The 26,779-nt window shown below is 45.3% G+C and overlaps 1 protein-coding gene across 5 annotated transcripts; it reads left to right on the plus strand.

Annotated features, from left to right (window-relative positions):
* Positions 1–2,846: 2,846 nt before the first annotated feature.
* LOC116442655 (pseudouridine-metabolizing bifunctional protein C1861.05-like) lies at positions 2,847–26,779 on the plus strand. 5 transcript variants are annotated; one of them, XM_032105863.1, is made up of 19 exons: positions 2,847–3,079; positions 4,710–4,809; positions 5,338–5,452; positions 6,739–6,913; positions 7,575–7,686; positions 8,684–8,790; positions 9,595–9,721; positions 10,268–10,388; positions 10,650–10,735; positions 11,782–11,909; positions 13,096–13,155; positions 16,843–16,909; positions 18,062–18,156; positions 19,444–19,572; positions 21,034–21,148; positions 21,920–22,057; positions 22,724–22,890; positions 23,259–23,419; positions 26,389–26,779. In XM_032105863.1, exons 2-19 carry the CDS (start codon positions 4,716–4,718, stop codon positions 26,582–26,584), a joined length of 2,193 nt encoding a protein of 730 aa, XP_031961754.1. In that variant the 5' UTR covers positions 2,847–3,079; positions 4,710–4,715; the 3' UTR covers positions 26,585–26,779. The 5 variants fall into 5 exon arrangements, with proteins under 5 accessions (XP_031961754.1, XP_031961758.1, XP_031961756.1 ...); XM_032105865.1 differs by having other exon boundaries at positions 2,848–3,079; positions 23,331–23,419; XM_032105864.1 differs by lacking the exon at positions 2,847–3,079 and adding an exon at positions 4,198–4,294.

The following is a 26,779-nucleotide window of genomic DNA, read 5'->3' on the forward strand; positions in this document are numbered from 1 at the left end:
CCAGACCTGGGTTAACACAGCTCTGAATTAAGAGGAGGTGAAATATACGTACCAATTTTAACAGACTTCAAACCAAGGTACAGGTATGCATTAAAAAAAAAAAAAGAAGAAGAAGGCTAGTTCTTGGAATGAACTTTGAACTCCAACAGGTTTGGAATGACCAACTTCTATGAATGATTGTATAAGACCAACCTTCATCCAGGACACAGAGCATCCAAATAAAGACCTTCATCCAGGCTCTCTATGCAGCAGTCTCCCTCCTGATATTATCAGCACAGTGATCAATGCCAAATAGTTTATAAATTCAGTTCCACAAATCCCTGTTATGAGAAAGCCTGGACGTTCAATGGAAGACTGTCCCAGGAGAATTGGGAAGACCTTTTCAATATAAATATGAAAGAAGAAACTTATTTTCTGCACCTGATTCCATCACAGAGCATTTTTCATGCAATGTTCAGCATTGAAATAAAAGTTCAAAGACTGCAGCAGGTGTGTATGTTCAGTCTTTAATTCTGTTAGAAACAGCTGGAGGAAAAAATACTGCACATTAGGAAAAAAAACAACAAATACTTTTAAGCCATTACGGTAATCTGGGAAGTTATTTTGGATCCATTAGAATGATCATGAAAATTTGTTGATGAAAGTGGAAGGATGTCAGACAGTTAAATCACTAAAGACCAACTTTGTCAGACCTTCATATTGGTTAGATTGTTGTCCTGACAAGACAGAGAGTTCCAGGCACCATAGTTCTCACTAGGGTAAAATAAATGAGTGGTTAAATGTGTTCTGTATGATTCTGCATGTCTCTAGGAGGTCTCCTGGATATTGGCAACCTAGAAGCAAGCTTCAAAAACAGAGGAACACCAGTGAGCAAATCCCAGCCTAACCACTGTAAACAGACTCTTAGAAATCAGGCACACAGGGAAAGGAAAATACTGTCCCATCGTAGGTGTGACAGAGTGACAAAAGTAATGTGGAGTTTCCCATTTCCATAATGCCTTCTGCAGTGACGCCCCTGAGAGAAGAAGGGTGTCAGGGGAGATGTTAACTCTAGGAATCACTCAGAAAGAAAAATGCCAGGGTGGCCCGAGGGCCCAGCTCCCAGCAGGCAGTAGGAATTTGCCATGGCAATTTCTTTGTTCCCAGCCTCTCCCATTTTACTCAGGAACCTGTTTAATATTAACTTTTACTTCTGAGGCCTGGAGGGGGAAGTAGGAACAGCAAGCTCCGGGTCACAGCAGGCAGACAGGACTGGAAAGGCAGCTAATGCTGGAGCTAGTTGTGCAGTGCCCCAGACTTTCATACAAACCTGTCTCCAGTTCCTCTCCAGGGGGTTCTCTCCTGCCAGTCACCCACTGGCTGCTTCCAAACCCCATCATCACTATCATCAGCCATATATCACACTGCAGAAGCCTGCTGGGAACAATTCCAGAGCTGGGAAGCTGCACAAGACTGCAGTAATGTCCTCAGAGACCTACAGGTTCATGTTGGAAAGCTGAGGTGAAAATCCAACAGGCTGATTTTCCACTGGGTTTAAGGGAAAAAAAAAAGGCACATCAAGCAAAACATCCTTACCTGACTTACCTAATATGACAGGCTGAACTTGGGTGCCCACTGCATAAGATCCCCTTGAGATGATGTTGAGAATTGGAAACTGAGTGACCAACTTGGTCACTAAACTGTCTTGTCTGAGAGTATGTCAAAAATATGATGGTCCAGATAGATTCCTACAATACTGAAGTCTTTCCAAATAGATTTAATGGAAAACAAAATTACGTCATTACAATGTGTGTGTATTTTTAACAAATGTTAGTTTACCTACACATTTTCTTTCCAATACATCTGGCTACCCATCCTCCCAGGAAAAAGCTAATATTCACAAAATCTTCAGCTTCCATTTATGGTATCTCAGGACGCAATCTATCATTCCTGCAATTAAATTCCCTCTAGACTGAGTAGCAGAAGTCAGAAGCAGATTGTCTTTGTAACTCAGCAAGCTTTGTTTGAAGTTTCCTTGGATGTGTTTAGTTGAAGAGATTGGAAGGATGTAGAAAATAAGACACAATTTGTTACTGCTGGGTTAAACAAAAGTTGTGAGAAATTTCTTTTGAAAGGGACGAGTGTAGAGTTCCAATACTGCTTTAGCAACCTATGTTTTACAATTTCCTGATGAATGGATTGCAGTAAAATCAGTTCCCTGACACTGATTACTTCAGCAATACATTAGTAATTACTTCAGCTAGTTTTATGTTGTGCATGGAAGCTGCACAGAATCATGTCTGTCTTTTAACCTGTAAATCAATTCCTTCATGGACATCTCTCACCTCTGATATTTCCTCCAGAATATAAAACTGAAACATGTACAATACCAGTGCATTAGATATCAAAGTATCATGGTTTTTTTAGGAGGGGACAAATATTTATTAATTTCACAGTCCTTGTTCAAAGCTGCTCTTGAACTGCTAGAATGGGCTGTCTTTATAGGAGAAGACTAAAACAGTTTTTTGCTGTGAACACCGCTTGTGTTCTTGATGTAGCCAGGTGACTGCATGGGAGAAAATTGTGGCCACAACTGTCTTTAGACCTACAGCTTTCCTCGCTGGAGAGGCCAAGAGCTGGGTAGAGCTCTCACGCTGAGAAGAAAGAGCTTTAACAGCTGCATTTGGCAGAGTTGCGGGGGAGGCATGAATGTGATTCCTCTGCTTTTTAGGAATAAGCACAAAGGGGCTCAGTCTGCAGAGGCATTGTTTTAGAGAGCAAGGAATTCACTGACTTAAAAAAAATGTAATAGGAAAGGAATCTGAAAAATGAGAAAAGTCTCTTAAAGAGCAAGGGGGAAATCTAGCTCTGCGTGAACAAAAATAATCACAGAAGCTTTCGTGGCCCTGCTGTGAAATGGCCCCCTGCACCCTGGGCAGGGAGCAGTTGTGGAGCTCAGCTGTGCCTGTGGTTAATAATAAATAGACTCTCTTGGCCAGGAGTTCTGGCCAGCGCACCCCCTCCTCCACCTCCTCCCAGGGCTGCCCAGGCACCGCTCCAGTACCCACCCAGCCTCCCTCCATGAGACGGACACCCAGAGGTAAGGGACACCAGGCCATTGCTCCATGAGGTTGGATATGCCGGAGGGGTCACAGGGGAGGTGGGAGGAGAGCAGCTCTGTGCTTGAGCTGCCTAAAACTTGCACTATGAATCTGCAAAATTTGGTTACAAAGCAAAAAGTTGTATGGGTCTTGCTGCGAAACTTGCCAAGATTCAAAAATCTTTGAGCCAGCTCAGGCTGAATGTTGGCCGAGCTTCCCGTGAATATCAGCTCAGCCCTGTTGGGTTTCAGGTGGTGAGCAGCTGGTTTTTATCCACTGGCCAGCACAGCTTGGGCACTCCTGGCTGTTGTGCTTCAGAGTTTGAGGGGTTGTTAAAATTCAGAGCACAACTCGAGCAGCTCAGCAGATCTCTGGCTGGCTTAATGAATTTATTCCAAAGCTGACTTTGCCCCAGAGAGCGAGGGGTGTGTAGGCACACACAGAGCAATACCAGAACATTTTCATGAACCCATGAACAGCTCAAGCTGCTGAGCTTAGCACAAAAAGGATTTGGAAAGTGGAAAATCTTAGTGTTTCAGTCAGGTGTGTGTCGTGTCTAGTTGATCCAGTCCCACATTTCTTAAATAACACAGCCCAAGCTGTCCTGTATAGTTGAAGTCTTTAGATTTGGGCAAATACACTCTCCCCGGCTATGAGAATTTTCTGTATAGCTGTAGTGCCACACACTGTACTGAGAGCAGAGCTATATTCTGCTAACTGTAACATGACCCAGTACTGTATTTTAATTAATTTGCTATCTGAATTATCAATAAGTACAGAGGACTGAGGAAGGCAATCCGTTCCTCCTAATGAAGGGGTGAGGAACAGGGAAACTGGAAGGATATGGCCAAAAGCCCAGGGAAAGTATGTGAAGCAGCCAGGCATTGAGTGAAACTGCCCCGAGGCTCAGACCAGACCACTCTCTTAACATTTACAGCTCTCTCCCCCTCTTTCTCTGTTTGGGAATGAATTTAATTAGAGTGAAAAGGAGTTGCTAAGAGACCAGAGGAGTTCTGGAGTTTGTTGCTGGGGCTGAATTGCCGCTCTGCTTCCAAGGCACTGCGCTAAGAAGGATGATGTAACCTGAGCCTGCATAAAGCACTCCCGGTCTAGGGAAAGCTGCTCTCTCTCCTCCTTGCAGTTCCAGTCTGGTTTGTCAGTTCTCAGCTCCTTTTTGAGCTGCTTATTTTCTCCTAGACACCGGCAAAAACCAGGTTCATATCCCTATAGCACTATTCTGCCTTGTAGATTCCTCCTTGTGACCTTTCACATTGGAGGTGGCAGTGGCTGGGCCTGAAATCTATCATGAGCAGGTCACTTTGGAATTTAAAAGGTTTTCTACTTCAGAATTCTCCCTAGTTTGTTACTCCTCATCCTTTTCTCTGCTCCATGATTTCAGCCCAGCATTGACAATGGGCCAGTTGACCCGTTCCAACTTCATTTCTGTAGCTTAACATTTTGTTTTGACACCCTGGTTCATACTGGAAACACCAGGAGATTCCAGGCAATCTCCTGGGCAAGGGCTATCTACCTTCCAAGGTCAAGGCAAGAGCTGATATGTTTAGCTTCTCAGGGTCACATCATTGGTAAATTGCATCTTTCCTTTTCACCTGGCATCTGTTATCTCAGGACCATATGCACAAGATGATTAGGAAGACAACCTACAGCTTGGGAAGACACGTGTCCTCCATGGCACGTGGGACCACCCAGGTGAGAAGACTTCTGCATGGTGAGTAGTGCATTCTGAAACAGTTCCTGAGTGGAAAGCATTTTCCTCATCTGAATTCAGCAGAGACCTTGCTGGCAGTGTTCTCGGAGCACAGCAAAGAGCCACAAGAGCCTTGGTGTACGACAGTCTTAAAATATATTGAGTTACTATGGTATCCTTGGTGCTTCCACTCTTTTAAAACATGTTCCCATCTTTAGGCATGATTGCAGGACTCATTTGTTCACAGTAATGTTCAAGTAATGTTACTGGAGCCAGTAACAATACAACTGCAAAGATGGTGGCAGAGGATCCTTCAGTGATGGTGGTGAGGATTGTAATTCATGTTAACAGTAGACATATTTTGCACACATTTCACTTAGATAAAACACAGCTTTAGTCTTCCTAAAGTTATTTGTAAATTCACCCCAAAGGACAGCTGAAGAGAGGGATAAATTTGTTGTGATGACGACAGTTTGCTTTTTATAAAACAGCTCCGTAGTTACTGCAAATACCCACACAAATAACTCACTCTTCTGTGTTTATCCCCAGGTGCTTATGTCAGGATTCATCCCTCTGTACAGGAAGCTCTGGTGGAGGGGAGACCGGTTGTAGCCTTGGAAAGCACCATCATTACACATGGCATGGCCTATCCTCTCAATCTGAGGTGGTGGATTTTGATGTTCTTCATTCAGTGAAGTTGTAAGAATGAAGCACATAACTTACTGGATTGCTATCACTATTCTTGGTCAAGCCAAAGCTGTTGCAAGAACAAATGGAAATGTCAGGTCGTTAGGCAAGCAGATGATGAGCTCAAGTGTAAAACAATTGTATTTGGACTTTTAAGGAGGAATATGGCCGAGCCTAGTTATCTCCTTATCCAACGCCTTAAATTTCCTTCTTCCTTTAAAATGGAGCAGCAGATAATGTCACCACTTGCTCTAAAAGAGAGCTATCAGCCTTTTCAGCTGCATGGTTTGTACAGACGCTGAAAACGCTCTGCAGCTTCCTTTCCTGTCTCTTTTGTAATGCAAAGAGGATTGAAACACAAAAGTGAAATCTGTTCCTTAACCCACTCAGAGCAGCTACTGTGAGAGCTCCTGGTCCCTTCTCACTGTCTTCTGTACCCTGAATGGACCCCCCACACCTCTTCTCTTTATTTATCAATTTTCAGTAGACTCATGTTTCATTGTGTTACAGTTCCAGAAATCGTTGCACTCTCGCCTCCATCCTTGCTTCCAGAAAGCACAGAAAGGTTTTGATATTGATTTTCCATCTTGCTTTTTACCTGGCCATTATTCTGCCTGACATTCGGTCTTAAAATGAAGCTCTAAAAACTCGGTTTTGGGGGAGAGGTAGTTTCAGTAGTTAAAGATTGCCTAGCATATGTCCAGATAGCTCAGAAGGGGAGAAGAAGCTCCTCTTAAAAAAGATAGTGTATGAATGATCAAGTACAAAATCTGTTAAACTTAGAAAGACTTGGCCTGCAGCCTTGGAGTACCCTAAGGCAGCAGCTTTTTGGCACCGTTATTACTCTATATCTGACTGTATTATGAAAAATATATCCTGGTCATTTGAGCAGGACTTGAACTACCTGGCATTTCTGTGAAGGTCTATGATGTCAGAGAACTAACAGGTAAAAGATACAGAAAAGTTCTATTTTGAGAAGTTCTCTTTTCAGTAGTCTATTGTACAACCAGATTTGCTAGTAAACCAAATGATTTTTCTCAAAAATGAAGCGCAGAGCTCAGACATTGCCATCCTTGAAAATGGGAGCTCTTCACTTCTGCAAGTTCAAGTGCAAAGACTTCTGCCATGAGGCAGACACAAGAGGAATAGGACGTAGCTGAAATCACAAGAACTGTGAATGATAGCCATCAAACATGACAGTTTTCTCACCCGGTTGTTTGCACCCCTAATTTTGTGATTGTTGTCTTGTTTATCTTATTTTAGCATGGCCAGAGAGGTGGAAGAAATTGTAAGAACAAATGGAGCAGTGCCAGCCACTGTAGGTATTTTAAGGGGCCAAATCCACGTGGGACTCACAGACGAGGAACTCGAGTTCTTGGCAAGCAGTAAAAACGCAGTTAAAGTGTCTCGCAGAGATTTTCCTTTTGTCCTCAGCCAGGTATGGTGTGCAGACTTTCTAGGGTGGTCTTTCCTAGTGAAGTGTAGTGGTCTATTGCTTTTCTAGTGACAGTATAGGGCTCTGCAGCTTCAAGCCAGCTGGCTCTTAAACTTCTCAGAAACATCATGGAAAGTGGTATCTTATTGGTAAGCGCAAAAGTGCTCCTAACTAGAGTCAAAATACAGAAGAATGAGGAAATAACATACCTGAAATAGGGCTCCTGAAAAGTCGTTCTGGATGCGCTGGCAAGCCATGGGCACTTGGCTAAGAATATTCTTACTGGCATGATAAGACATTTTCACATTGCATGTAAACTGTGTGACACATAGGCCATCCCAAGCTTAAAGGGACAGCTAAAGGTGCAACTAGCTGCCCGTGGAACACCCTGGAGAGCAAAGGCCTTTGCTGTCAGGGCAAGAATGGCTTATAGAGCAGGGACAACAGATGATTCACAGAATCACAGAATATTCTGAGTTGGAAGGGAGCCACAAGGATTACAGAGTCCAACTCCTAAGTGAATTCCTCTGCCTTTTTGCCTAAAAGAATATTTATGTTAGAATTTCACTGGTCAGCGGCTCACACTGCTGTGTGGCAGACCACAGCCATAGCTGCCTCTCCATGTCACCCTGCGTGCTGACTGTGACTGGTTATTCCCTGACAGGGTTTGTCCGGTGGCACTACCGTGTCTGGAACAATGATTGCGGCACACAAAGCAGGAATTCCCGTGTTTGTGACAGGTGGCATAGGAGGTGTCCATCGGGATGGGGAGAACAGTAAGAACATCAATACCTTCTACTTTTCTCTCTGTTGCTACAGTTTTCTTTAATTCCTTCTTTTTCCCAGTTGGTCCTACAGTAACTGTCTGTTCAGAAGAGTAAAGTTAAAATTCTTCTTGATCTATGACAACTGTGGTTGTTTTCTCCCTTATGTCACCTTTCCAGAAGCTTCAAAATATTCCTCTTGAGCCCTGGACTTGGCTCCTGCAGTTAAGGGGGTGGAAGTTTCTCTTTATCCTTTGCTTACACGGGGTTATGTTGATACTGTTTTCTGGTGCAACAGGAGCTGACTGCGCCTCTCCCTCTTTGTAATGGCTGGATAACCTGATACTGGCTGCCAAGCACAGTGTTGTTATCAGCTCTCTCAGCTGAGGAGGAGAAGAGCCTTGCCACAAAAGAGTGTGCTCTGTGTTAGAGGTGTGTGCTCCTCTCTGGAAAATGGCCCAGTCTTGGCTGTGTATTCGTGGCTTTTAAGTGCTTTCTCTCTTCTCAGCCATATATATTTCCAGCACAGCACAAGTGCAGTGCCCTGTCGTATGCCATCCCTTTCAGCTGTGATGTAAATTCCAGAACAGGAACTTTCCTGAGGTCAACTCCTGTGGTACTTTCTTTTTTTGCAAGCATTGTCAGTTCCAAACTCAAAATCTACTTCAATGATATTCCATCTCCTTGAACTTCATCCTTGCCATACAACACCTTTTTCTTTCTTTTCTACCAAATTTTTACATGCTCTTTATCAATGTGATCAAAGAGCCAAGAGATGGAGTACAAGGCTGCACCTCTGCCCTTAGCCATGTGACTTCTTTTTGTCAATACCTCTTTCAATCTCAACACCTAAAGGCACAATCTAAACCTTTAATATTTGCTTGTGGATCTAAGCAGTTATAAAGTCAGGCTGTGACATCCCAGGCATATATGGCTTTTTGGGAGGTCAGATTTCTTCAGCTTGGAGCACACCACAATCACCAACACAATGCTGCTTGTCCCTTGACAGCTCTGGATGTGAGTGCTGACTTGACAGAGCTAGGACGAACTCCAGTTGCTGTTATATCTGCAGGAGCCAAGTCTATCCTTGATATTGGCAGGACACTGGAATATCTGGTAGGTAGCATGGGCTGTGGTGTCCGAAAGCAGATAATGTTGTTCTTTGTGCACAGAGTGCCCAATGGCATTGGGATGGGTCCTAAGCCAAAGATTTTCAGAAATTGCTATTGAGAGGATGGGAAGCCATATTTACAGTTCTGTAGTCCTTGGCTGCTCCCTAGCATGAATCTAACCATGCCCAAGGGGCTGTTACAGCAGCTGCTCCAGCTGAGGTCAAAGGTAGTGCTAGCCATGTCCTTTTACTTTGGCATGAGATTTGCTTTTCTGGGATGATGCTCCCAGAAACTGATGGATCAGGGAAGCTAGATCCATCAAACACTAAAATAAAATCAGAATTAAAAAGGGAATCCAGATGATTTTCAGTAGTCACCTTTTAAGGTTTGGCATGTTGGAAACCAGCACAGCCAGCAATTCGTGTGACAGCCAACATTGATATTTCTCAATCTCAAGCAGAACTCTTTTATATTCCTGTCAGTTCATGACATATCTTCAGATCCCAGGGTGTTATCTTGGACTCAGGATGGTGCCAATGACAGCTGCATGGCTTTGGATCAGCTCCAAGCACACACAAAGGATGTGCATGCCTCCCCTGCCTCAGTGAGCCAGATCTGATCTAGCCACTTACCATGTCTGGCTCTTGGTGAGAGAATAGAATAGAATAGAATAGGATGTATAAAAATAACCAAGACCTGTTCCAAAGAAAGGCAGTTTCTTTCTGGGTAGAAGTAAAAAGTCCCATTCTTTAACTGGCTCCCCTTTCCCTCCACTGATCACCTGCTTGTCTCACCTCCACTGCTCCAGGAGACTCAGGGTGTTTGCGTGGCTGCCTTTGGAGAATCAAGAGAGTTCCCAGCCTTCTTCTCACGCCAGAGTGGCTTCCAAGCACCATATCAGGTCCGGGATGAAGAGGAGGCAGCTAAACTCATTGGTGTGTTTCACGTGGCAAAGGCCCATGTAAGGTCTTGGAAAAGAAGGACACAAGAATCACCCTGGATGAGGCACTTGCTTTAAGTCTGCAGAAAAATTTGCCCTGAAAAATATTCCATCCCACCTCCCCCATTCCTGCATCAAAAGTGCTTTGAAAATACAGTAGCAGAGAGGTCCAGCCTTTACAGCAAATAAAACTGCAAGCCAGCTGCAGCCAGCTTGGCATGTTCATTCATGTTTTATTCACCCTAGTGAAGTGGAAGCAACACATAATAATATGTTGACAAAAACAGCTTCTGGGCCTTTAGAAGGGAGATCAGTTTAAAAAAGAAAAAAACCCCTTTGCTCCATCTACTGTACAGCCATACTCAAAATAGGCAGATGAGAATTGGTTGGTAGCTGGAGAATATCCTAATCTTGGTCAGCTAAGAACTGGAGCTTGACCTCTGAGGCCTCCTACACCCTGTGCCCATTCTCCTCTGTCCTTGTCCTTCAGCACCTGACTTCTCCAAGGAGTGTCACTAACAGTATTCCCATCCTCTCCCAGACAGTGCTCTGGGGCTGGGCCTGAGCAGTGGGGTGTTGATAGCAGTGCCCTGTCCCCAGGAGCGAGCTGCCGAGGGCCAGGCCATCGAGGAGGCCATCCAGCAAGCTCTCAGCCAAGCCAGGTGAGAAGCAACCTAAGCCTTTCCTTTGCTCAGCCCATGGTCTTGGGGAAGTAAACAAATTCAGGGACGCTGCTGCAGCAGCCGTAGCACAGCCTAACCTTGGCCATGGGTGAGCCCATGACTGTAGCTTTATCTAACCCAAAGCTTGTTTACAGGACTTGTTATGGTAGGTGGTTATGGAGATAAAGTATCTGCTGGCAACGGTGCTTCTCCTCTGATGCCATTTCAGCTCATCTGTGGGCATTTTTTTTATATTTGAAGGTCCAAAGGAATCACAGGCAAAGAAGTGACCCCCTTTTTGTTACAGAAGCTCACACAATTAACTGATGGGAAATCACTGGACTCCAGTATCCTTTTACTAAATGGGGGGGAAAAGAAAGTACTCCAGTGTATTTCCTATCTCTTCTGATAATGCCTGGTAGGAAACACTGTCACTTTATTGACAATCTAGCAAGGAGCAAACACTTCAGGTCTGCAAATAGATGAGACCTGCATCCGGATTTTTCAGGAACATCCTTACTGACTTCATCCCCTTTTCCATTAAAAATTGGAGGGCAGCACAGATGGCAGGTGTTCCAGAGCCCAAAGAAATCCCTCACATCTGACCCAGAGCTTCCCTGCTCTGTGATGGAATCTCTGGATACTGTTGTCTGTGCTGGGGTTGCACACTGGGAGGTCCCTGGGCTTCCCAGAGCGCTGTGCTGCACATCACACTGCCTTATCCAACATTCCGTGTGGGTACAGAGAAAGAGAAGCTTGGAGGGAAAACACCCCTGGGTGAGGAGGAATGCTATTGCACAGCCAAGAGAAAGCAGATGTACTGGCTGGGAATCTGGGAGAGCCAGATTCACATCCAGGTTCTGCTGCCAGCCCTCTAAGAGACCTGACCGATCAGGGCAGAATGGTAAAGGCATTTTTGGATATAAGAGCTATATGCAGCCGCAAAGTAGGGCTTCCAAAGCCTCTGATACTCTGCTCCCAGTGCAATTGCTAGAAAAGAATTGCTTATAGTGAGTTGGCAAAATCTCAGTAGGTATCTCTTTCTGGAAAAGCTGACCAAGATCCTCTAAGGTTTTTAGGCTCTCTGCTGTAATTTACACACTTCTCTTTTCTCCGTGAAGCCTTTGCTTCTATTCCCCACCTGTCAAAGACAGGTTTCCTCTCTGTGGACACTGGGGGAAGAAGGTGAACAACAACAACAGAAAAATCAGAGTTTTCATGCAGCACTGTAACCCACTATACTTGTCCCCAGAGGGTTATGGTATGGGGGATTCAAACCTATCAAGTCTCAGCATGTATTTCCTGCTTTCTCCCTCTAAACAGTTCCTACATAAGCTTCTAACAGGTCAGACTCGCTGTTATTTTTAATTTTCCTCAAAGAAATGCCAAACAGACCTTGCACTGATCCAGAACAATGCCAGAGTGGGCAGCTGCATTGCAGTGGCCCTGAGCAAACTACAGAAAGCCAGAAGGAAGGGAAACCTGCCTCGACGAGGAGAGAACATGACCCCACCCCAACCAGTGAGTCCTCTGCTGGTCTCCAAATGAGGCCTCTCTGCTGACAGCACAAGATAAATTTATATCTGTTCCCAAAAGTAAAAGGTGACTCAGCCAGGGACTAATCATTCTCCTTCACACTCTCAGACATTCTCCCTTTAGTTTCCCTTTTTATTCTTCAAAAGTAAGTGTCTTCTCTCCCTCTGCCTATCCACATTTACAAGGAGTAAACACTGACAATGGCCTAATCTCATTAAGTCTTAGGCCATCAGGGCCGTTAAAACTTTAATCACCTTTTCACCTTTTACTGTGCCCTTATGTACAGCTTCAGCTCTTTTGCTCTTAGTGCCAGGGAATTTGTGACTACAGGAGTAGACCTGGAAGAAGGTGGAGAGAGATATTTTGAGCTGCTGAGCCATAAATGTTTATAAATACCTCTTTTTGTTGGCCTCCTGCTCATGATTGACAAAATCACAAGAGTTACAGCACATCCTGAACAAGATCTACTATAACCCTAATACTCTGTTCACTCTCTTGGATTTTTTGCATGCCATGTAATTTACAGGAAATCTATTCTGGTGGTCTTTAGAGACATGAAAGATTTTCTGAAACCCATTTGCAATAGGATTTGTCAACATAAAAGAGGGCAGTGACTCCAGAGGCAATAACCCAGCATTTGATGAGAAAAAAACCAGCTGTATGTCCCCAAAGAATCTGGAAACTTCCTGTTTGTGGAGCTGAACTGCTTATTCTGGCTTTGTAGGACAATAAAAGAAGTGATCTGTAAAGTGTCACTGGGTATGGCAGTTTCTCCTGGGAGCTTGCAAGAAAGGGCTGCATTTTTCTGCCCACTTTTTCCCATTTTCTTTTCTTTTACACACCAGTGCTTGAATGTTTCTGAGGCCTGGTATATCACACAGAGAAACCATCAGCATCCCTGTGTGTCCTCTGTAACATCCCACCTGCCACGCTGGGGCTGGCTGTCAGCAGGCATAGTTCAGAAAGCAACAAATACAAGAGATTTTGATTCTTTCTGGTTGGGATTGCACAAACCTGTGTCTAGCTATTCAAAATAAGCACTGGCCCTTACACTGTAAGTGAGAGAGCTTTCAAGAGGGTGGGAAAAGTGTCTAGGCAAAGCAAAGAAGACTTGGAAACTTTTTCCTGAAGTCCTTCCAACTACTTTTTACTTTTTTCTTCCCTCTTAAAGGTGGTGATTGGAGGTATCAACGTTGATTTTATAGCCAAGGCACAGAACCCTGACATCCTGGTACCGTATCTGCAGTAGTTTTGTTAGCACCAATGTATTTCCAGCTACTTTTACGGGATTGCCAAGCCAAAGGGGTTGGGGGGAAGGTGTTATCCATGTATGATATCCACATGTGTGTATGCACACATTTGGGAGGTGTAATGCTGCATGTTTGGGGTTGGTTAGGTGGATAATGGAGCGATATATCCTGACCTACTCTGTCCCCATGGTGAAAATCACCATCCCTGACACTCAAGAGAGGGACAAAACAATGTGTCATCCATACCATCTCCCCATAGGGAGGAAACCCTCAGGTAAAAGCCAGCTCTGGCTGTCTGAGGCTGTCTTAGCTATGGAAAGCAGGATGAATAGGAGCAAGACTCTGTGCAGAGTACGCATGAAGGATTTGAGTCTCATACACGCACAGACATTGCCCCCCCCATTAAAAAAGAAAAAAAAAAGCTTTAAAAAAATAGAACATTTTGAATGTTACCAGAACCCCCTTCCTCTCGGTTTGGATTGAACAAGAAGCAAACAAGAAGCTAAAGTGGACCAAACCTGGGACTCCCCCATGCAAATGACAGCTATTTGCATGGCCTGTACAATTTTTGTTGAGCTGTATGAAGTACTGCAGACTGAGGTGGTGAAGCTTACTCAAAAACTATTTGGTGTCTCAAATCACTCTGTGATGATAGCCAAGGCAGGAAGCTTCTGCCATCAGATAGGGCAGCCTGTGAAGTCCTCTCACTCAGAGAGGGAAAATGTGCAGGGGAAGCTGTCTGTAAGGAATTTGGCTATTTAATGATACAGGGGCCAAACAATGTTATAATGGTCAAGGGTAAAACATGCTGTGGCACTGGTTATAAAGGCTTAGAAAAGCAAAGGTTCAACTGCTTCAGCTGTGATGTAACCAATACCATACACAGCCCACACTCAACCATCAGGACAAGGAGCTGAGCTGTGTCCAAGGAAGGATAGGCACTCCTTGGCACGTCAGACACGAGTGCAGATCCCTGGACCACCGACAGCATGGTGAGGGGGCCAAGGATCAGTGTAGATCCTGCTGGGAACAGCTGACAAGAGAAAAAGGAGGCTTTTAATGTTGCACAGGGAAAAAGCCCCTCTCAACATCATTGTTTTAGCTTTTTAAAGACAGATTTTTTTTTTTTCAAAGAGCTCGGCACCCAGCAGATCCCACCTTTATGCCTGCTGGATTTGTTGCAGAGCACTGGGTACCACTCACATCTCATGCTGTCTCAGCAGGAAAGCAGCAGTATTCTGACCTGGTTGTAATTCCCACATGGCTTTCAAGGCTACCCAGAAGCTAAATGCTTAATATGTAACTATCTGACCTGCTGAGAAGGATGAACAATTTTGCTGAGAGAAAGTTGCTGGAAAAAGCATTATGGTTATAATTTTCTCAAGATACCCAGAAGCTGAGCAGAGTTTCCTTTTAACATTAAGAATTCAAATCTCTTAGGACATGGAAGAAAGTTCCAGAGACTTTCTCAATTCTCTGAAACTTTGCCAGAAAGCATCAGCCCAGCCTCACTTCAGATCACTTTTAGCAAGACCATTTTCACCTAAATTCTTTAATCTGAGCCAGCCCCACCCAAACCCAAGAAGAGGTATTTGAATACCACTCAGACTTGGAGTTACAGCTGAGTTGGTAAGATGTGATGAGAGCTGCTCATTTCTTTTTCTTTAAAAGCCAGCTGCTGGTTTCTCTCTCACTGTACCCACCTGCTACTTTAAAGAGAGATTTAGCATCTTCATTTCTTTTAGGCCCTTTGGGGTTGTACAACGGCAGAGGTCACCCACAGCAGGATCCCTGAGCAGGAGGCTGCTACATCTGTTCTTAGGGCAAGGCTTGGCATAAACCCCCCCCAGAAACTCTGCCTCTGGGGTGTAGGGGGAACTAAAAGAGAGGATCACCATGCCAGGCAGCAAAAGGAGCTGATGAGTATTTTCACCATTCCTGCAGGCATCGGTTTTAAAACACAGATAATGGAATTACATAAACTGCAGCTTGTGCTTATTGCTGATGGCAGCTAGCACCCTCTTTTAAGACTGAAATAGTGGCCAGTGTTCAAAGCCGTGTTGTTTGACTTGCCTAAAAAAGCACCTTGCTTTGTATTTTGGGGTGCTGGGGTTTGGGTTTTTTTTTTATCTCGGCTGCCTGTATTACAGAGTGAGCTTCAGAATTAAAATAGCCAAGCTCACTTTGCTTTTGAAATCTGCAACTCTCAACAGGCTACAGATGCAGATGGAAATATCCTCATTCCCAACAGTACCAGTGGCAATTCCCAGGGAGCGCAAGCAAATGTAAGGGAGGGGCATTTGTGTTAATGAGGAGTGACAAGCAGTGCCAGGACGGATAAAGGCCATAGGTTGCTTATATACAGGCAGTTCTGCTCAGGTGGCCCAAACAGGTTGGAGAACTGCCAGACAGAAAAGCAAAGGTATCAAAAATTAGCACCAAGTCTTACAAACTACAGAACTGGGGAGACTTAGAGCTAATAAAAAGAGCCTGGAAGTCAGAGGAGAGAAATAAAAGATCATATTTAGATGGGAGAGCAGCCTCTCACAGGGCTGGATGCAGGAAAAGGCATCTGTGCAAAGGACAGATGTGCAGCTTCACACAGGGGAAGAAGAATCCTAGGGGAGCTTCAGTATGAATTTTGAGAATGCCCAAGCACAGTGATGGGTTGGGGGCAGGACATGTCTTACAGTGAGATGGCAATATATTTTCTTGGTTAGAACAGATAGTGGTGTTAACAAGCAAGAAAAATGTGTATGTGCAGGGGTGTTCTTGTGCACCTGGGCTGGTGTAGGGCAGAGGGACTGGGCCAGGAGCTTCTGCATACAGGCATTAGGACTGCCAGTGGCAAGCTGTCTTCAGACATGGAAAACGTTCTTCAGGATTTTATGAAACAAGAGCTCTAAAACCATTTGATAGTCAGATGAAGCCCAAATTGATCTGAGCACTTACTGATGTAATTGTTCCGGCAGAAGAATTAGAATGAGATGGGTGAACGATTGCCTGCGTTCTGACAATTTATCTGTGACAAAGAGGCAGATGGACAGAGGAGTGGAAGGCAGAGGCAAGAGAAAAGAATTTGATAGCCACACATGTGGAAAAGAAGGGTATTTTTAATGAGAGAGATGTTTGGGAAGCAATGGGTGAGTGAAAAAGCCTTCAGTCTCTGAAACAGATCCTTCCATGAATAAAGTACAGAGGCAGTGCAGCAAAGATAACAAATCTCATTTTACATTCAAAGAGGGAAATAAATAAATAAATAACTCCCACAAACTGCTTAAGGTGGGAGCTGAGTGGCCTGGAAGGCAGAGCCCCAGCAACTTTGGAGTCCCAGGTTGTTGTGAGCAGGTAAATTCAGAGGGCTGCTCGCATTGACTGAAACATTCAGTAGCCATTCTAGGAGGTCTTAGCAAATGAGACCAAACTAGCAATTCATGGGGTGGTCAAGTGGGTCTCCCCTCCTTGAAAGCAGGCCTTTGTCATGGAGATTTAAGTCAGTAGATGGCTCTAGAAGTGTGTATTGCCCTCAATCTGTGAGCTGGATGCTCTCTGCTCCCTCTTATTGCTGCTCTATATTTCAGCAATATCAACTTCACATGATAATGGAAACATAGCAACTATGCCAAGCAGCCCTTCCAGTTTTGCCAATTAACAGTTTTTTCTTCCAGGGTGGTGGGCAAACAAATGCTGGAAGAGTGAGACGAACCTTTGGCGGTGTTGGAAGGAACTTGGCAGGTGCCTGGTGCTTGGGTTTGCCTGCGGGTGCATGCCAGCTGTGATTTGTCCTTTGGTATTCCTTCAACAGCAGGAGATGGTGAATGTTGACAAGATTTGGGACACATTAGGCAATATACCAGTGGGCAGACTGCCTGGAAAAGGCAGGGCCCATTCCAAGAAATAAGAGGGGAGGGAGTGAAGATTGGGAAAAGGAGGGTCCACAAATCTGAAGTTAACTAGCACATAGTGCGGTAACCCCGAATCAAAGGGAAATAAGCATCAGCGTCTCCAATGACTACTGAGCAGCCTCAGACTAATTAATGCCAGGATATAGTCACTATAGAAGCATGCTTAGAGCCAGAAGTTGAAAGGAATAATCACAGTTCCAAAATGATAAACCACATACCATGGGCAAAAGGAAGTGGGGTACGGGCATTACTGTAGAAGAGAAAAGGGTACATTCCTTGGCAATGGGAGAGGATCACACAATACCTGGGGCTCCACCACGAGCAGCAGCAGACCAATATTCTTGTACTGAAGTTAACAGGGACAGATTACAGAAAGATTTTAGGATTATTCCATCTTTTAGACCTTTCCCAATCTCCTAACACAAATCTACTGTCACTTCAGATCACTAATGAAGAAGCTTGAGTGGGGAAAAAAAAAAATCAAAATACCCATGCCGCCTACAGAGGTACAATCTGTGGCAACTTAAGAGGAGAGGAGGAAGGGTTTCCCATTAATGCATTCAGATTCAGTGGTTCTGGTAAGATACCATGGTGGGAACAGCAGTGTGGAGGGCCAGCACCAGAAAGTGCTGTGCTCAGTAGCAGTGTGGGAAAACCCACATGCCTGTAATGGTAAAGGAGACGATGCCAGAAAAGAGCAGAATTGTCTTCCCCCTCTTTTCCTCCCCTCCCAGATGTTCCAAATAATCCTAAATTTCAGGGTGCTGGTTCAACTCTCTGTAGGATACCTCACTCAGCCCCAAACAGTCATTTGCAGCAGCTACAGCTCAATTTCATCTTGAACATCCTTCTAGGCAAGGACTGATGAGAATTAAGTTTTTCAGGAGAGGGCTTTCCTAGAGACACCCATGCTGCACAGGCTCTCACTGTGTTCACAGTACTCTGGTGGATTTAATAGCTTTTGTTTCCATTTGCTTTTTAGACTGTTTAAGCCGTCTTGGACAAGCTCCTCTCCTTTTATCAGCTGTGGGGAAGGATGAGCATTTAGAGTCTGTCCTGCACTACTGCCACCACATGGTACGTTGCACAGAGGTGACACCTCAGAAACATGGGAGAGATGACATTACACAGAGGGCAAATTCTTCCCAACCCTGGCAGATGTCAGAGCCACCTTCCATCAGGCTAAGAGTAGGAATGATTCCATGCTTCTTTAGCTACAGACAATTAGAAGGCAAGGAACCACCTCCAAAGCACAGGCTAGATTTATGTTGCAGTCTGAATTCAGCTCCAGGAAGTGGTGCTTGGAGGAGATAGAGGTAAATCAGGAGCAACCATGAGCAGTTCTAGTGAATGCTAAACATAGCGAGAAATGTGTAAACCTTGAACCTGAGGACACACTAAGCATTGCCAAAATTAACCTGGTTTGGTAAAAGCCCAAGAGAGAGAAAATGTGAGACTGGAATTGCAGGTTGGACACCTCCCCAGCTCAGAGGAACAGGATCCTCTGCAGAGCTGCATCCACCTCTTACCTGTGCCCCAGGGGAATACTTGGCTTCAGCAGCAGCTTGTCCACAGTCAGGGAGCTGGGAGCAGCAGGAGCTCCCCAGGACAGCAATGCAGAATATCACTACCCCAGCAGGGAGCAAAAACAGCCAGGAGGGCAGCTCTAACCTAGGGCATCAGGCAGCTCCATGGAGAAAAGGCAGGACTGAAGGCAAGGCAGGGTGTGAGTGCAGCCCCCAGGTGAGGCTGGTCAAGGTCATTGACTCTTACCAGTGCCCTCGTGACCCTGAGATCCAAACAGAGCCCATGGGGCCTTAGTTCTGGCTGCCTGAGTGACTTGGCAAATGAAGCAATGAGAACATGGACCCCATTTTGGGTTATAAAGGCTTCACCATGGCTTCTTCTCTGCACAGCACAGTTTGTGCCATCCAAGTGAGCAATCCCCCAAGGGAAGGTGGACTTGCTGGCCAGCCACCAAGCAATCCTTGCCTGTAACAAAACACATTCCCACCATTTCCCTAAAACCTCCAGCTTCTCTGTCAGCTCCTGAGCTAGATACATTTCTCCATCCACATGACAGACCACTCTTTTGCTACAGGAGACACAACCTGTGAAACTGCACAGCAGAGATCTGCCACTCATTTACTAAAGGATTGCTTTAACCTGCAGCATTTGTTGCATTGCAAACATTAACAAATAGCCATGTGCCAGCATTGTCTAGACTGAGATACCTCTGACATGCTGCTTGTCCCAAGGGAGAGCAGTGAGCTGGGCTGGAGACCAGGTGGGCACAGGAAGAGTGAGCCGGGTGTGGCAGGGAAGAGGAACATGCTCGGTGTGTAACTGTCCTCCCTGTTTCAGGACATGAGAGGCGTCCTTCAGCTGGAGGGGAAGAGCACAGCCTCTTACTGTGCTGTGATCACCAGTGCTGGGGAGCTCAGCGTCGGCTTGGGAGACATGGACATCCACCACCAGATAACAGAGCAATATGTATGCACTTCCTTGGATTTGTGAGCTTTTCTTACAAGAGAGAGTGTGGGCCTGTGACAAAGGGCCACGGGTGAAGTTTGTACCAGGAGGGAGTGGCTGTGCAGAGGGACATGGGATGGGCTGACATTAACCCCAGACACTGGCCACTGCCATAGCAGCGTAAAAAGCTACCAGAGCCCTCTGTTGCTGCTGACCCAGATGAAGTTTCTATTTGTTTCTGGTTTATAAATATCTCCATTACCATCATCCATGATATGTAGGCCAGAATCCTCTTCATTAACTTGTCCAAGCTAACTTATAATTTTGCACCTTAAAGCCAGCAATAAATCCGGTCCACGTACAGGAATTATATTTCACCCCTTCAGGAAAAGTAGAAAAAAAGGTGGACAGAACACTGGTTAAAGCAAGTCTTCCTGTTCCATCCCCTCCCCACCATCCCTGTTGTTTCTACATGCTGAGCTGTATCAACAGAAACTGTTGCTCAGCACATCCAAACATTCAGAAACATCAGGGAAGCATAATGGCAGCAGTGATTAAGGAGTGATTCAGTGAAAGCCCCATCACTGCACCCTCCTTTCCTACTCAACCTTCTATCGACAGAACAAAAGCCTGCGCTTCATGACTGACAGCAACATGGAAGTTAAGTGCAACTTACTTACCAGTGGCATCTCCGTGAGGTGGAGCCTTCCTAGAGAAAAATATGGTCATTGCTCCCACTTCCATCCCCACCCTGCCTCCCCCAAGCCTTGGCACAGAAAACCATTACATGAGGGATTAATTCTCCTGAGCTCTACAAAGCAGCTGTGACTAGTGGAAATTCCGAACCAGTCTTGTGCTGCAAAGTGCATTTTGGCAGCCCCTCTTTCCACCAGGGCTGGCAGAGACATGGGGGGATGCTGCTGGAATGCCCATAGCACTGGCTTGGCATCCCAGCAAATGGCTGTGCAGCCTCAGAGAGCCAAAGGAGAGGACAGCAGCTCCCTACTCCACTGCTCCACTGTACCCCATCCCTCTGGGATTCAGTGGGGCCCAGGTATAAAACACTCTGCTGAACAACCTCTCTTAGGAGGCACTGTGCAGAGAGGACATCCAGATCACATGCACAGTAAGCAAAGGTGTAGTCAAGCCAGGCATGGCCCAGGGAATCCTACAGTGGCATTAAACAGCAGCATTCCATTTCCCTGTAGTGGTCTAGTGAGGACCAGCAATTATCTTTCTCTGCTGGAGCGGCCCTGCCAACTGAGTTCAGCTCTTAATGGCCAGGAGCAGGGGAAGGAGAAGGGGAGGAGATGGGGCAAATGGAAAAATCCTTTTTCCTTAGGGAATCACTCTTTTAGGTTCATGCCTGCACCTAAAGGCTGGAATACAAATCAAAATCCTACATCGAGTCTGACTAGCAATGATTTTGTCCCTCTGCAATGACTCAAGCTGTCTCTCCTCTGTGTCCTGGATTTTAACTAGGTGTCCCAGTTCAAGGAGAACCTGTGTCAGGCCCCGCTCATTTGCATTGATGGAAATGTGCCTCTTTCCACTATTCAGTACGTCTGCCAGCTAGCTAGAGAGCACCAGCTAGCAGGTAAGGAGAACTTGCCCCCACAGCACGTGTGCCAAGACAGCCCAGGCACACCCCTGCTGCTTGCTGGAGACATCCATTACTGTCTGACATGCCGGGTTATTCAGCACCTCTTTCTGTACTCTGCTACTCTGCTTCAAATGGATAAAACACTTCTGATTTCCCTTGAGTTTTCCTGTTTCTGCAGCTGAATCACATTTCCTGAAGCATAGTTGGTAAAGCCCTTGAGCACTGCCATAAGGCCAGGGAATGCTGCTCTCTGAGCCTTTTAATCTCAAGGCAAGTGGCAATTTGAGCACTTCTGCCAGTTTGATAGAAGCAATATAGTTTGCTTCTCAGAAAAAGTGCTAAAGCATCTTTTGAGAAGAATTCTCTTCCATTCCCATAAAATAAATGCCTCCCTCCACTGGTATGCTGCTATTTCCTAAACCTTTGGAGTTACATTTTCCTTTATAAAATCAAGTCCCAAAGAAGGACACAGTGATCTAAAAACCTGGCAGAGGCTCCAACACCAGCTAATTGGAGTAATAAAAGTGGAGTCTGATTATATCATCCAGGGCCAGAAGCAGCTGTCTCATTGCTGAGCACTGAGAAGGAAACCTTGGGAGACCTTGTCCCAAGTTTGGGGGAAATAATATTTAAGTTTCTAATAGTTTAAATGTGTAACTCCAGTTGTGCCAATTATTCTAAGTGTTCTATGCTGCATCCTGCTCTGACGCAGAGATGAGCCACTAATTAATTAATTAACTAACCAATTGCATTGTTCTTTTGAAGTGTGCTATGAGCCAACAGATGAGAACAAGGCCTCCAAGCCCTTCCTCTCGGACAGCTGGAAAGCACTCACATACATTTCCCCCAACCTGCAAGAGCTGAGAGCAATAAATCAGACCCTCGGGAACCCTCTGCCAGCAGGTATTGAATACTCAGAAGGGTCAGTCAGACTTTTAGATAACCTAGATCCTGGAGAAGAGCATTTTCTGCTTCAGTCCATAATACAAGCAAATTGGTTTATAACACAGTGGGGATTCATAAGTGCTCATGGTGTCTTGCCCCTTACAGCCATCTCTGCATGGGCTGTATGGACTGATGACCTATCAGAGACCACAACAGGCCTGGGAGAGCTCCTTGCCCAAAACCAGAGATCCCATTTGCCTCACTTCATCACCTAAACAGGAGCAGTATCTGGTTTGTCAAAATGTCCCTGAAACATGATGTTTGGAGGGCACCTGTCCCAGCAGTACCGCCCTGTGCAGAAATGAAACACCCCACCAAATGCAGGTGGAAATCCAACAGCATTAAGACAAGGAAGCCATTCTTCAAGACAGAATTTTGATCTCTACAGACATATGCTTAGTCCCTTGAGAGCTGGGTTCCTCAGCATAGAAGTACAGTGTGGAAGTCTAGCTCTGGAGAATTCCATGTTTCCAATAATATAAAGAAAAAAAATTTTACCAACCACATTTCAGAAGTGCCTATAAATAGTAGTAGAAGTGCTCATAAATAGGCTGTCAGCCCACAGAAAGGCTGGTTGTGGACCTTTACCATTATAGCACATTTTCCCCTCCCCTCTCTCTCAAGAGCTGCCATCCAGGTTGGAGGATGTTGTCCAGACTGCAGTGGCCCTGGCCTGCCCTTTGCTGGCCCACCTGCACTGTGTGGTGGTGACCCTCGGTGCTCACGGTGTCCTCCTGTGTGGCAAGAGCCTGGGAGGGAGCATCTCGCTTTATCCAGGAGCTCAAGAACAGGTAAGGGCATGGAAAAGTAACTCTGAGCTCTCAATTGCTTCTTTCTTGGACCATATGGCACTGTTACTATTTCTGGTGGCATGGCAGCAATCCTGGGAAACATAGCATCACTGCTGGAAAATGTATGTGTTTGGGGGGGTGGAATACACAGCTCTGAAAGAAAATCAAGTCGTCTGTCCATATACTGCTGGCTCCTAGCAGCAGTGTTTAGAGTCAGCTAGAATTAAATGTGCTTATGTGAATATTCATGAGTTCGAGCTTCATTTGCAGGAAGCTTCATTTAAATGACCGAAGTGTGAAAAAAGATTATTGCCTTTTTTTCAGCCTTTTCTTTTTTTTTTTTTTTTTTTTTTTTGTCATCCATGCAGATCTGGCACCAGGCGCATCAGGCCTTATCAGCTTGGGCAATTCCCACTAACTTCCCTTCCCTCCCCCCACAGACTGCTGCTGCCAGGCTCTGCGCTGCCCACTACCCCGCCATCCCCATCAGCAGGGAGGAGATAGTCAACGTCTCAGGAGCTGGTGACAGGTATCGCTCACCGCTTTGTCCTCTCCAGCTGCATGTGAAAGGGCCATGATCGGATTCCTTTGAAATTCCCCTGTAAAAGTAACGACACCCTGCTGCTTGAGGAAGAGACGCTAAGGATGTGACAACAGGGCTGGTTACAGTGATTCCTTGCAAAGCTTGCTAAAAACGTCCCCCGAAGCATCTTGGAAGCCAGGCTTGCCATTATTAGTTTTGCTTTTCTTCAAGATCCAAGCCTTTCCTGGCAATCTAAGAATTCTGAATTACTCCGGGCTGAGCTGCTAAAAGCAAAGTAAACCACCTTACATCAAAGCTGTCTTACTAACTAACTGCCTTACTTCCACACTTCTCCAATGGAAGTGGAACTGCCACTCAAGAGCTAAAACGGCCCTGTAAAAGCATTTCATCAGGTTCTGCATTTGCCTCTGGCAATTTTGAAGCTCTTGCTTCAAAAGAGTCTGCTGTATAATTCGCCTGGCTGTTCACACAATGCCATACACAGAAGTGGGAAATGACAGCTATTATTCCTACCCCCAGTGATCAATTCTCAGTCTGTCAGAGTAATATTTTATTATGCTCCTTGTTAACTTGACAAACTGTATGTAGCAGTCAGGTTGTTTTTTTTCTTCTTTCTTCATAGGTGCAGTAATTGATTCTGTCCTTTCATTGCCTTGGGCTAGACCAATAGTCTGTATGGGACAGATATTTCCTTTTTCCTTTCTACTCTTACCTACCAATAACTCAACATAGCAACTCTTCTTTTTTCTCTTATCAGTGGGCAGAATGAAAAGGTTTTTGTGTTTGGGTTTTTTTTCTTAACATAGAGAATCCTCAATATTTTACTTAAAATCAATCAATAACTTCTTGCCAAGATGATTAGCCTGCTTAACACCAGGACATGCTGCTTGTGTCCCAGATCACCTCTGAGATGAGCTGACTGCAGCTGCAAGCTGGTCTTCTCCAAAGAAGACCAAAGGGTTGTTTGGAGCAATAGGTGTAATAACAGCAGAGGAACTGGGGCTGGAGGAGCCTCGTGGGGTCAGCCTGTCCTAAGGAAAGCTCAGCTTTCCTCACTACCTCTGGCAGGTGTCCCCAGCCAGCCCGTTCAGGGACGCAGCCTCCCCTCTGCACCATCTGCTCAGAACACAAGTACTCCTTACTGCAGGACAAGTTTTTTCTAGAGGCTAATGTAAACTAAATGTCTTTCTTAGGGGTTCCTTTCCCTTTATAAAGTTCAAGGGAAGACCATAGGTGAGATAAAATGTGCCACTGCCAACCACCTCCACCGAGTTATACTGGAGAACTTGGAAGCTTGTTTTTCCTTCCAAACCTGTATGAAAGCCAGGGGCCCATTGCTGCTGCCATTCCTGAAGTAACATTGGCCTGAAAATTCCTCTCCCCAGAGTCCCCAAGGCCATGTGGGGGAATTTTCATAGTCCCCTTGTTCATCCAGGGTTTTTCTTACTAATAAACCCAACTGCCCCCCTGAACTCCACAAATCCCTGTTCTACAGCGTAAGAGTGCCAAAACAGGCTGGAAATGCCAGGACACTGCATTGCCATACAAGCCATCTTCGCAACACATAAACTGGTAACGTGTCCCAAGCCCAGCCTGGTGGCACTTCCAAAGGACTATTTTAGAAACACAGGATGGTTTGGGTTGGAAGGGACCTTTAGTGGTCATCTCATTTGAACCCTTCTGCAATGAGCAGGGACACCTTCAACTAGATCAGGTTGCTCAGAGCCCCTTCCAACCAGGGATGGGGCATCCACCACCTCTCTGGGTAACCTGTTCATGTTTTGCCATTCTCATAGTAAAGAATTTCCTCCTAATACCTAAAATGTAACACTTCCCCAGCTTAGTCCCCGTGAACCTTCATACTTTAGAAGCACTGGTCAGGGGACAATGCAATCCAGAAACAGTGACCCAGGGCACTTCATGCCTCCCTTCCAGCCTGTGGCTCTTCCACAGCTCCAGAGATCTGCCCATGAGCTGAGCAAGTGCGCAGTGTCTGTTTGCTCCTTGCCCCCGGCTGCCGTGACAACCTAACACCACATGCCCACACATGGCATTGCTAGGGGATGCTCCCCCAAATATTTACTCTCAACTCCTGGAGCTGTTGAGAGATTGAACACTTTGTGAAAGTCATAATCTTCTGTGCCTTTGTTATGGATAAAAAGATGTTGAGGTAATCAGGTGGAGTACAAAGTAAGGGCTCCTTTTACCTTCCCCATAGATGTGCTTATTAATCCTCCCTGCCATCACATTTTCCTGTCCTTGCTTCTTCCTCTAAAATGTGCTTGTCTTCTCCATTCTCTTTCCCTTCTCCTTTGTCCTCTCTTAGCTTCTGAACATTGTTACAGTAGTTGCTGTGAACAGAGTAGTTGCTCCCAATCTATCCCAAACACTGCACTCACATCATTTTTACTGGGAAATCTCAAATGAAAAAACATAGCAAATATTTCCCAAAAATATGGCTTTCCAATGTAATTTCAGCTTTGGATTTCTTTTTCCAGCTGTGCATGTTGTCCCTCTCACATAGATATGGAAACTTCATCTCTCACCCCATTCAATCCTTTGGGAAGAGGAGGCACCAACATAAGGAGGATATAACAAGACACCGAGAAGGAGCAGAGAAGTGACAAAATAACTAGAGAGCAAGGGAAAATCGGATTCTTCCCTTCTTAGGCTCCTTTCTTTTCTCCTACGTCACCTGGAAAACTGAGGAGAGTAGAAAATATAGTGCAAGAGGAAGTACCTCAACATCTCAGATGAGAAGCACAAAAAATGCAAAAATAGATGTAGAAAAAGCAAACCCCATTCATTATAACCTCAGCCCTCCTATGTGACATATTCTGCTGCTGTAAGTGCTAGTTGCAGTCCAAATGAAAGCCCTTACAGATGATCAGCCACATTCCTGGGTTCAAAGCTGTTCCTGCCATGTTCAAAACCACCTTTCTTTCTCTCCACAGCTTAATGGCAGGAATCCTTGCAGGGATGCTTGCTAAACACGACACAGGCACGTGTGTCCGGATGGGTCTGCTGGCTGCCAGCTTGTCTCTCCGTTCCTATGAGCCCATTTCCCCAGAAATCAGCACTTCCAGTGTCAACCAGGAGCAGGTCAAGAGCAGGAGCTGGCCAGAGGTGAAGGTGTGGAAGATGGACTAGAACACTGTGGCTTTCTCATCTATCACCTCATTGCACTCCCAGCATTCCTATTTCCAGGAACAGGACTGTGTTTTGAGCTTTGAGCTCAAAAGCTGGGCTCTGATCACAGGACTTTCTGTGTCAGTACTTTTTGGAAGGTGAAGTTTTTGTGGAGTGCATTTGGTGATAACTGATATTGCACTGCTCACATTTATA

This window comes from Corvus moneduloides, chromosome 4 (genome assembly GCF_009650955.1).
Source record: "Corvus moneduloides isolate bCorMon1 chromosome 4, bCorMon1.pri, whole genome shotgun sequence".
In the NCBI taxonomy this organism is placed as follows: Eukaryota; Metazoa; Chordata; class Aves; order Passeriformes; family Corvidae; genus Corvus; species Corvus moneduloides.

What these genes read in the sequence shown, in the direction of transcription:
- LOC116442655 (XM_032105863.1), top strand. Translation starts at nt 4,716, where the DNA reads ATGCACAAGATGATTAGGAAGACAACCTACAGCTTGGGAAGACACGTG. An exon ending in GCAGGACACTGGAATATCTG is followed by an intron (nt 8,791 to 9,594) that starts GTAGGTAGCATG and finishes CCACTGCTCCAG; the next exon opens with GAGACTCAGGGTGTTTGCGT. An exon ending in TAGAGAGCACCAGCTAGCAG is followed by an intron (nt 21,149 to 21,919) that starts GTAAGGAGAACT and finishes GTTCTTTTGAAG; the next exon opens with TGTGCTATGAGCCAACAGAT.